This window comes from Theobroma umbraticum, unplaced genomic scaffold (assembly GCF_002168275.2).
Source record: "Theobroma umbraticum cultivar Fairchild unplaced genomic scaffold, ASM216827v3 scaffold_55.0, whole genome shotgun sequence".
NCBI classification, from domain to species: domain Eukaryota; kingdom Viridiplantae; phylum Streptophyta; class Magnoliopsida; order Malvales; family Malvaceae; genus Theobroma; species Theobroma umbraticum.
Window position 1 is genome coordinate 2,184,585 of NW_018397270.1, and position 11,923 is coordinate 2,196,507.

The 11,923-nt window shown below is 31.1% G+C and overlaps 1 protein-coding gene across 2 annotated transcripts in view; it reads right to left on the reverse strand.

Annotated features, from left to right (window-relative positions):
* Positions 1–10,279: 10,279 nt before the first annotated feature.
* LOC110426314 (Tetratricopeptide repeat (TPR)-like superfamily protein) overlaps positions 10,280–11,923 on the reverse strand; it is a 17,990-nt gene continuing 16,346 nt past the window's right edge. The window contains exons 14-16 of one of the 2 annotated variants that reach the window (XM_021441518.2): positions 11,612–11,668; positions 10,869–10,968; positions 10,280–10,583 (exon numbers count right to left, since the gene is read on the reverse strand). In XM_021441518.2, the coding sequence (XP_021297193.1) occupies positions 10,912–10,968; positions 11,612–11,668 (114 nt within the window). In that variant the 3' untranslated portion in view covers positions 10,280–10,583; positions 10,869–10,911. Of the gene's footprint in view, positions 10,584–10,728; positions 10,969–11,611; positions 11,669–11,923 lie in introns of those variants that run through there. The other variant, XM_021441516.2, reaches the window with a different exon arrangement.

Genomic DNA, 11,923 nt, shown 5'->3' on the forward strand with positions numbered 1-11,923 from the left:
TTTAAGGAGATGGGTTATGATTCTACGAACGACAAACAGCTAAAGCATAAATATAGATACGAATTCATTATATGCTCCACCAAATATTACACAATATACAAAAAATTCCCAAAAACCGTTGTACCCTCCACCGCAGATATTTGGTAACGTCCCTCAATATTCGCCGGATTCTGCCCTATTCTTGGGGTTTGGCTCTCATCCGTTACCTTTCTTACTGCAGTCTGCTTATTTACATATGTTTATATAGGAGGATCTAGACTTACCCCTGTCGTTTTGCTCATTGTATTATCACCAATCATCCTCCCAATAAACTCTAATTACCGGTGTATTGTTGTGAGTGACTATAAGTATATATACCAGAAAAGTTTAAAAACTGTTCTTCGTGTTGATGGTAATAATACCGTCTTTTAATTATGGATTAAAAGTTCCAAAATTCACCATTTTCTTAATATAAATACTACATACTATAACGGCGAGTTTAACAACGGAATAGATTTTTGGCTTTGGACTTTACGCAAAATGCCATCTTATCTTTTCCCATCTCATATCCTATTGATATTAAGGGTAAAATTATAAACAAATGATTAATTAAGTAAAAATAATATTTTCCTCACCTTAGGAAGGATTAAATTTGGAAACTTGGAGGGAAGGGAAAGGTGCAAATCAACCCGTTTTCCTTCTCCCCTACTATTTCTCTCTTTAAGTACCAAATTTTTATCCTGACAACTAAGGGATACGAATTGTTTATGATAGGGATGAAAATGGGTTTTTACTATACGAAACGAATATCTATAGGTACCCAACTTGATAATACAGGGTTTGAGTACCCTATATTCAATTATGGGATGGATTTGAGTAAGGCTTTTTATACATGACTCAAGTTCGAGTATCACTCTTAGGATATCTTAAATTCAAATCCAATTATATATATATATATATAATGTTTCAAAAATTTATAATTTGTGAGATTCGAACCTCTAACCTCTTTATATTCGAGATAACATTTGTCATCTTAACCAACTTTCTTTTTTACAAATTAATAAATATAAAATTAAATTTTTAATATGATTTTTAATTATTTAAGTTATTTTTTGAGTTATTTAATCTGGCATTTAATGGATTCAGGTAATTAGCAGACAGTGCTATATTATTAGGGTTCAATTTTGGATAGTGTTTGGCGATTTTATTTGCGTTTTAATAGGGTTTGGGTACTTTATTAATTAAATGGATTCAAGATCAAATACCTCAAAAAAAGTAAGTACCTTGCCCATTTACATCCTTAGTTTTGGAGTTTACCAAAATAATTTTAAAAGCTTAAAACCATGCTTGAACCTCAGGAAGTTTGGACAAATTGGAATTAATGTGATAGCCATGCATTAAATTTACTTTGAAAAGTATTTTAGTATTATGAATATATCTGTGAATATCCATTGTGTTATGATTCAAGAGTTCAAACTAGGCCAGAGAATCCAGATAGGTCAAACAGCCAAGCAAGCTAGACACAAGAGTATAATCTAATTCAAACTCTTGGATTTGATTATGTATATTTATATTTAGATGTAGATTAAATTGAATTAAAATTATGATTTAATTTGAATATTTTTCATCCAAATTAAATCTTTTAACATTATCTTTATCTTGTAAATTCTGTTTATATATGGATTATTAGCCTATAAATAGGCTTCTCACTTCAATTGTAAATATACACCGCAAATAAGATATTCTTACTTTCTTAATACTTTCTCTTATAATTATTCTCTTCAGTTATATTTTATAACAAGTTATCAGTACGATTCTTTCATCTTATCTCATTCTTCAAGCTTCAAAAGGATATCAATGGTTGGTCTTGGATTTTTTGTTTTAGCGAATCATATAAGTGACTTGATTTCCTTTTAGTGTTTCATTTCCTAAAAATTAACTTTAATGTAAATTTGCTATCATGTAGTATGCGTCATATTTTGTTCCTATATTAATTAAATCAAGTTGAGCATGCAATTCTATAATTATATATAATCTCTTTGTTCTGATTTTTAAAATATGATTTACTCAATATATAATTTATTTTATTTTGAATTTCAAATATGATTATACTAAGTATATATAAATCTGTTTTTGATAGTATGAAAATTTGTATAAGATATTTTGAATTGAACATATGAAATTGACTTTATTTTACAGCTGTTTTCTAACAAGTTGATGAATACTTTTAATCCACTAGAAGTAGATAGATACTTTAACGCACCAAAAGTAGAGATGAATAGTGAAGAGATAGAATAAAAATACAAAAATAGACTGAATAAAAAATTATAAAAAATATCTTGTCATCGATGTGGCATGAAAGATCATTGGTCATGAGCTTATTGTATGACAAAACATTTGTTGAAGTTTATCAAGTATCATTAAAAGTGAAAAGAAAAAAAAATATCAAAACAAATAATTTTAAGCCAAGTAGATGGCAAGTCAAGCCAAAACTATCAATAATTTAGGTGCAAACTTGAAAAAAAAAAGATTATTTTGGACTTTTTACACATTTAAGAGCTTTAAAACCTTAGACTTTTCCTTATTTGGAAAAAACATCTTTTTCAGTAAAACCCAGCCACCTTCGACTCTCTTTTCTCTTAACTCTCATCTTCATCAAAATTATGGATTTGAAGCATTTAAAAGTCATTCTCAAGTTCATATTTTGATTTTTTGAGATTGTGGAAGGTAAAGTTTCATCTTTTTGAATCTCTAAACTCATGGTTTTGGTTTGCTGAACTTATGAATTTGGTGAATTTGTTTTTGTTCATCTAAAACTTAGGATTTGGTTTGGTTTTGGAACTCTTAAGCTCACCAAAGTAAAGTTACCTTTCACTCTGGCTAGCGGTAGTTTAAATCCTTTAGTTAGAGTTAGATTATTTACTAATTTTGGATGGAAGATTTGCTGAAAAATATTGATGAAAGGATAGATGATTATCAATGTAGGATTTTATTAGAAAACCAAGTATTTATAATGGAAACCTTATGTTATTTGTCATTGAAGGAAGTTAAGTTTTTAGAAGATTGAGTGTTTGATGAAAGTGGCTAGAAGAAAGTGTTAGCCTTGAGTTACATCCTGTTATTTGAATGTAGGAACAAGGTAAGGAAGAAATAGCTAAAGAGAAGGGCCAAAAGCTAAGGAAACCTTAGGACATAAGTCAAGAGTCAATTTTAGAGAGGTTCAAGTTGATCCAAAGGTAGAAAGAATGTAAAACTTGAAGAATATAAAGCCATAGTTGACCTTGAAGTGTCAATAGTCGACCATATTCCAAAAAGCTCAAGAAAATGAAGTTTTGAATAGACATAGTCAACCTTGGCCCAAGTATAGTCGACCCTAACAAGTCAAAAGTATCAAAGAGTTAACTTTACATAGACCATAGAGGAGACATGGTCGACTATAGCAGCTCATATTTGCAAAATACATGCTTTCGAGAAAAAAATAGAGTAAAAGAAGATTATACTCGACTATGGAGCCCTAATTTGAGAAATTTGAAGAACATAGTTGACCATAAGAGCATTGTAGTTGACCTTCAAGCCTCAACAATGGTCAGATTTGATTCAAACTTGTGTTTAACGCCATCAAACTTCACCTTAGCTATAAATAGATGCGTTTGAGCTATTTAGAAGAAATAGAAGACTTGAACCAAAGCTTCAAACCCTAGAGAGACCTCCAAAGCTTATCCTCACTCTTTAGCTTCATTTTAGTCTTTTACCAAGCTTACAAAGTTGAATAGTTGCTTCATTTGAGCTAATATTTCTTCTTTTACTAAACCCAAGCTAAAATCTCTAGCATCAAACCTTTGTAGAGGCCTTTTCTTGTAGAAATTTGTACCCTATTGTAAAGGTTCTAGCTTAACCTTGAAAAGCTATTTGTGAAGATTTATGGTTGAGCCTTAAAAATCATTGTTGGTGGGTTATCACTTGATCTTATTAAAAAGCAAGAAACCCTTTATGTATTATGTAAGAGTTATCGCTTGATCTCATGAAAAAGTCATTGTAAAGGTTATCACTTGATCTCATTAAAAAGCAAGAATCGCTTTGTGGATTGTGTGAGGGTTATTACTTTGTCTCGTTAAAAAGCAAAAATTCTTGATAATTGGTTGAAATTCCTTAGTTACCAAAGGAGTGGACGTAAGCATTGAAAAAGTTGAACTACTATAAATTCTTTAAGTATTTTTTTATTTTTTGCATTATAATTTATTGCTTATATTTGCCTTAAGAATATAGTTTTATATTAATTTATTATTTTACACTTAGGAAAAATAATTTTCCTTCTATTTTCATAGTTAGCATTTTATTTAGGAATGTGATAACTCCATTACATAGAATTATCTTGTCATATTTCAAGTGCTAAAATGCCAAAGTTCTTGAGTTTAAGGTGTAGTTTAAGTTGACTTAGTTGCTTTTTCTTTTATTAAATAAAAGCATGTTGAGTTGATCTAAGGTTAGTTATTCTAGTTCGATTATGTGTTAAAATGTTACGTTGAGTTTCTATTGATTTTGCTCCTTGTTTTGCATATCTATAAATGAAAAAGATGGCTGAAGGTGCAATGAATTATGCAAGGAAGGATTGGCGCTATTGTATGTTGAACATGTTATGGTTTTCTGAGCATAACTTGAGTTACAATGCTCGATCATTATGATTTTTGGACCACTAGATAGCTAAGTGAAAGGTTTACAACTTTTATGTTGATTACTTCAACTAGCTCTAATCAGATCATGGCCAAAATCAAATGGGAAGTGACTAAATTGTACCAAGGGAGAGCATGGAAGTTGGAAGGCATAAGGCATGAAACAGCAAGCACGACACTACGGCGCCATGCTCTCAACGCCACAACACCATCTCGATTAGCCAGCAAGCATCCAAAGCAAAAGCTATGGTGTCACTATGCCAACCTCCTAATGCCACAATGTTGTCCTGGTCAGCCAACAAGCATCTAAAGTAGAAGTTATGGTGCTACAGCACCAACCTCCCAGCACTGCCACGGAAGATAAAGAAAATTTTACACCTTCAGATCTCTCAGATCAAAAGGCTACAAAGAGAGGCTTAAATAAATGCCTTTTTAGGGTTGAGAAAAAAAAGAGAAAAAAGTTTTTGAACAAAGAAAAAAGGAGAAGGCTTTCTACAAAAAGAAAATGAGACGAATCAAGGATTTTTGGGGGCTTTTAATCATCTACTTTAGCTCATTTTCTTCCACTAGTTCTATCTTTCTCTCTCTGCCTTTACTTTTTGTAGGAATGAATTATTTTTTGAAAACACCAAATTGTGTTATAAATATGCTGAGCTAAATTTTCTAGTTAGGATTATAAAGGTTGTTAATATATAGATTGGATATGTGGGTGTCAGTTAAAATTCTACTACGCAAGTATACGTATCGAATAGACAAGTATATTAGCAAGTAGAGTATCGATCCCACAGGGAAATGATCTAAAAGTTTACTAAGTACTAAAATTATCGCAAATTAATCTTATCCAAACAATATCAAAATAATATCAAATCAAACTAAGTTATAGCAGAATTAAATTAAGAAAAATCAAATAATTAATACTCAAAAATATCAAATCAAACAAGCCTAGTATACAATATCCCTCACACTTCATCTAAATCTTACCCCTCTTCCTTAACTTATCTCAATGGTTTGAATGTAACCTAGAGTCCTAAATTATTTATAAGGGTCTCCCGACTCATCTTTAAAAATATCTATTTTAACCAAAACACTATACCCTATGTGATTGAAATTAAAACAAACTCATTAAGTTCAGGCTCTAATCTGGCTACATATGGCCTATAGGTATATCCCTATCCTATACGCAAATCAATTAATATGATCATATGCTATCCCATTTTAGTCTACACTAAACTCCCTTTCCCAAGTTTGTTTAGGTTTCTAGATCAATTTAATTGGTGGCCAAGCAATTAAAGCATTAAGAACAAATTGGAATAAACAATTCAAATCCCATTGAAAAATAGCAAGAAGTGATTAAATCTAGATTACATGTGAGTTCAATTGCAATCCTAGAAAAATAAATTAGCTCATAATACTAATAAAGACAATATCCAAAGATTAGCCATGAATCTAAGTCAAAGAAAATAAGAAAAACACAAAGGTAAGAGAGAAAACTAATAGTTAGAGATTTATGATCTTGATTCTCTCTCCAATTCTCTTGTTTCCTTGCTTTGTTCTTGGCTCCAATCTCCAGAATAGTTGCTTGCTGCCTCCTCTGCAAAATCTCTGAAAAAGGCTCCTAATAGGCTCAATAACCTAATTTTTGAATCTCGTTAATGTCTTTTATTTTTTTTGGAAAGTCGCGCAGCGCTGCGGCGCTACTTCTCCAGCGCTGCAGCGCTGAGCTCTCTGGAATTTTGTATGTGTGCTTCTTTTCATAAACGCTACAGCCTGTTCTCCCAGCGCTGTGGCAGTCTATCAATTCAAACGTGAGTTTCACCCTGATATGTTAAGAACTGGGCAAAGTAGTAAACATAAAAGTTTTATCCTGTCTCTTAAATTTCCAATGGATCAAAAATCAATCAATTGGACTTCTGTATTGAAAGATTTGCTCCAAATACCGCATCATGTTCAGTCTTTACATACTGCTGCAGTGGTCCGACTTTGACAAATATTTTGACCATGATCCAATCAGAACTGGGCAACTTGGTGAACATAAACATTGTATCCCTTCTTCTTATAATTCTATTGGTCTAAGAATCACCTCATTTGGAGTTTTTTAGAAAGAGATATGGTCAAAATACTGAAATATATACGAATGAAGCTATCACCATACTTGCACTGATTTTCCTCAAATGAGTCTTTTTCATCAATTTCCTACAAAAGTCATAAGAGAAATTAGCAATAACTACTCTTAAAGTAATTTAAAATAAAATAACTTAAAATTTAACTAAATAACTTAAATTAATCACTTAACAAGTAATCAAACTTAAACTAAAAAAAACACCTATAATGCTAAAATTCGAACCTAAAATCTCAAAGATCTAGCTACTTAAGCTCCCAAAATGACTCAAAATAACTCTATATAATAGAGTTATCAGTGGGTTGGTTGTTGCATACTCTTTATAAATTTATCTGTGCTTATTCAATTCTATATTTATTTCCTCTTTTATTGATTGATCACCAACAAGATGAGATTGGGTGTTTAGATAATGTTTGACAAAAGTAATCTAAACTGACCTAGAATTGGATAATGTGTGTTCATTCATTTCAAGAATTGAGTGGGTGATAAATTGATAGGGTAGACATAAACCTATTAATTACGCATAGTCTATTAATAGGACTTAGACTGAAGGTAAGTGGCTTGATTTAATTCTCTATAGCCATATAGGGGGTAAATTGAGTTAGGTAATTATATGATATCTCTATGGAGAATCATATAAATTAGTGAATCCTAGACTAGCATGGATTTCTATACAAAGAAGGTCATTAACTAATCTATTATCCAATTATAGTATTAGCTGAAACCATAGTCCTAGACCTTAATCCATTAATTATTCATTAAATTTTACTTGCAACAATTATTGAACCAACTCTTTTGGGAAACAATACTTTCTTATCACTATATTATTTGTTGACGATGTGCACTTGCATGATATCTTTGCTAAATTGAGAAAATCTTAAATGTAAATATCTTGTTAATTTAGCAAGCAACAAAATAATATCTTACTTTGGTATATTATTTTTATGTTTAGTCCATCAATCAAATTACATAACAAAAGTGCTAAAACAATTCTATATGGACAAAGCACATCCATTAAGTTTATTGATGGTTGTAAAGTCACTAGATGTGAAGAAGAACCCTTTTTGATCTCTTGAGGATGATGAAGAACTTCTTCGTCCTGAGTTACCGTGAGTTACCGTATCTCAATGTAATCGAAGCACTAATGTATCTTACTAACAATAGACAACTTGATATATCATTTTTTGTAAATTTATTAGCAATATATAGTTCTTCTCCAACTAGAAGACACGGAATGGAATATATATCTCTGATGAACAATGAAAATGGGAATATGTTACTCAAATATTTTAAAATTAGATTTAATTGGCTATGCAGATGCAGGATATTTATTTAATCCATATAAAGCTCAATCTCAAATAGGTTACTTATTCATATATGGAGGTACAACTATTTCATAGCGTTCTGCAAAACAAACTTTAGTTGTTAATTCTACTAACCATGTAAAAATTTTAGTAATTCACGAGACAAGTTGTGAATGTGTCTTGTTAAAATTTATAATTCAACATATTTGAGAAACGCATGGCTTGTCAACTAAGAAGAAAATTCCACCAATGTTATATGAGGATAATATCACTTACATAGTTCAGTTAAAAGAATGATACTTTAAACACGATAAGATAGAACATATTTCGTCAAATATTTTCTTCACTCGTGATCTCCAAGAAATAGGTGATACTAATGTTCAGCAAATTTATTCAAGTGACAATCTAGCATATTTATTCACCAAAGCACTTCTTATTGCAACATATGAAAATCGATACAAAAGATTGGAATATGTTGTTTTAAAGATTTCAAATAATACAGTCATCAGAGAGAGTAAAATATGTACTCTTACTCTTTTCTTTTAGTAAGGTTTTTCTCACTGAGTTTTTTTTGGTAAGGTTTTTAATGAGATAATATTTCAAAGTGTATTTTTAAAATGAATTTTGTACTCTTTTTCCTTCACTCGGATTTTTTCCCTTGAAGTTTTTTCCTAGAAAGGTTTTAATACGGTATATTCTTAATACAATAAACATTCAATGTGGAGTGTTTTGGATATATGTGTGAACATCCATTATGTTATGATTCAAGAGTTCGTACCAAGCCAAGCAATCCAAACAAGTCAAACAGCCCGGCCGGCTAGACATAAAAGTCTAATTTGATTCAAACTCTTAGATTTGATTATGTTTATCTAGATTTTGGTGTAGATTAGATTTGATTAAGGTTAGGGTTTAATTTGACTATTATCCACCCAAATTAAATCTTTTAATATTATCTTTATCTTGTAGATTCTATCTATATAAGAGACTATTAGCTTATAAATAAACCACTCCATTTATAAATATACACTCAAAACAATATTTCATAACACTCTCTCTTATAATTGTTTTTTCAAATTATATTTCATAACATTTAGAGAATTTTTACTTCTATCATACAAGGTTGTCTGATTATAAACTCACAATTTTTCAGAACTAAAAAATTATTAAACATATTTTATATGATTAAGAATTTCATTCAAGTACTTTTGTTTTGATATATTATAAGCTCAAATATGATTGAACATTCAATAAGATAGGACTAAAATATAGAGCATGTGCTGAAATTTGACATACCTCGAGTATTTTTTGCATAATTTGAAAAGTATTTTGAGTTTTTTAGTGCCAATAGTTTCATTTGAAAGTAGACTCCGTTTTTTTTTTTTTTAAAGAAAAGATTACTCAATATCGAAATTTTATGAGGAGGGTTGTTCAAATATAGGCCCACGAAACTGGAAAGGGAGTGTCCAGCCACTCCTTATTTTTTGCCAATTTTTGTGGTATTTATTCTCCCAATCTTTACCATTTCGTGACAATTTAAAACTTACACAATTTTCATATTTATAGAAATTGAGGTACTTGCATCTTATAGAAATTGAGATACTTAATTGTGATCATTAAAATGTAAGAGGTCTAACTTTTAATTAGTAGTACGAGTTTAGAATTGTACATAACAAATCAAATAGAATTTAAGAGTGCATAGCAAATGAACCTAAAAAACTTTTGACACCTTATGGTCAAAAGTCCTTCCTAAAGCTTCCAATGTTTGAACAAGCACTCAAGAAAACCCCATCAGCCCTTAAATTCAATAGAAAAAGGAGAAAAACATTCTCCCCACTGCTTAAGAAAATTGAATTTAATTTTCAAAAATGCTTTGGGTATCTCTCTAATGTTGAATATGAATTTTGGAGATTATGAGAGATCTGAGTTCTAATTTTGAGGTGAGTGAGTATTTATGGTTAGCTTCAGCGTTTAGTGAAGTGTTGCTTTGATACTCTTAATATTTTTTCTGGCTTTGAAGTTTGAGATCGTTTTCGAATCCTATTTATATGCGTAAAAGCATATTAATAAAGGTAAATATTCATTCTGGATTTTGCTAAAATTAATTAAAAATATGTTCCAACGTATTTTGGAATCCTAATTGCCAACAAAGTTGTGTGTGCTTTTAGTTCATGTACAGATACAATGAAATGAATCCGGTAATAAAAGGTTCAAAATCTAAACACCACATCCATAAGCTTCTCTATTTCTAATTTATCTCAATTATACATGACCCTCAATACAGTAACTTTTCATGGTAAATAGTCTATCAAACTTAAGTAATACAGTAACTTTTGGCCAAGAAAAGAAGAAAAAAAAAACAACAAAAAAAATGTAACTTTAATTACTTCTCAACAAACCTACTTAAGCACATCGTGTGTCTGTGTGCAATATTTGTTCTTTCAGATGTGCAGATTCCCATGTATAAATGGGATTTGGCAGGAATTCTATTGTTCTGCCAGTGTAACATGACACCTACATCACATGTTTTGCATATGAAAAATTCAAGTGGATAAGTGAATTAGTGAAACATGCCATTCTTGCAGCATTTTTTTTTCTTATAAATTTTTTTTTTAATTGGGAGAAGAGGGATTCGGATCCTCTTCTTTAGGCAGAAGGATAATGCACTAATCAATAAATCAAATACTCAGGTGCCTTACAAAGTTTAATGTTGCTGATTTAGAGAATTTTTTATTAAAAAAATTGCATTGCCATCATAGTTAATTATATCTTTAAATACTATATGGAGATTTGACTCACATCAAAGCGGCTTGTAAACAGAAACCAGCAGTCACAACTTTCATTATCTTGAATAGCGATCAACAAGTGCTTTAGCTTTCTCTGGGGCAAAAAATCGAGCCTGTGAAGCACCAAACATTGATATGGTACTATTAGCCCCTTGCCAATCGGATCAATCTATTAACATATAGAATTTTACAGTAGATATGTTCAATTAAAGAGTAGTTTAAGCAAGTCTAATAGTTGCTCAAATTTTCTATACCTTGTTGGGGATTATTGCATGTATAATACACATGGGTTAAGAGATGTTCTAACACATTGGCTAAGTTCAGGTTGTGGCCTGATATTCAGATTCGTCCTCTAGAACTAAAGTTAATTGGTTCTAGGGTGGATTGGATGCCTTACAGGTTAAAGAAAACCCTAGTTATTGTTGGTCTTTTTGTCACATTGTTCGTTGATTGTTGCCCTGTATCTATGGTCCAATGTGCTAAGCCTATTGGTTTCTGCAAATAAAATGAAGTACCAAGTGATGTCATCCCACATTAGTTAGGTCTAGGTTTAGGTAGGACGCCTAGAGGTAGAGATTTTAGGGGGAAGATAAGGAAATAAACTTATGTGAGGGTCTCATAATCTGTAACTTCAGAACATTCTGATCAAGAAGATTGTCATTTGGTACCATGGAACAATTTACCCAAAGAGCAAGTCAGACATGCTTTTGTATCCACAAATACAAATTAAGTCACCAAATAGGATCATGTACTCACTTGAATAAACATCCTCTCTGCATCTCCAACATTGCCATTTTCTTTCAAAATAATTCCCTGCAGAAATATCAGAAAAACAAAAATATATTATTTCTCATCTTAAGATATTTAGGTGTCAAAAAGATAAAAATTAACCAGCAAGAAATAAGCATGCAACTAAGAATAGATGAAGAACGGTGGAGAAATTAGACCTGTCAATATGGGCCGGCCCGGCTCAACCCGGCCCTAGCTCGTGGGTTGAAAAAATATGGGTAGGGCCGGGCCAGCCCATATTTTATATGGGTTACAAAATGTTCAACCCAGCCCACCCCT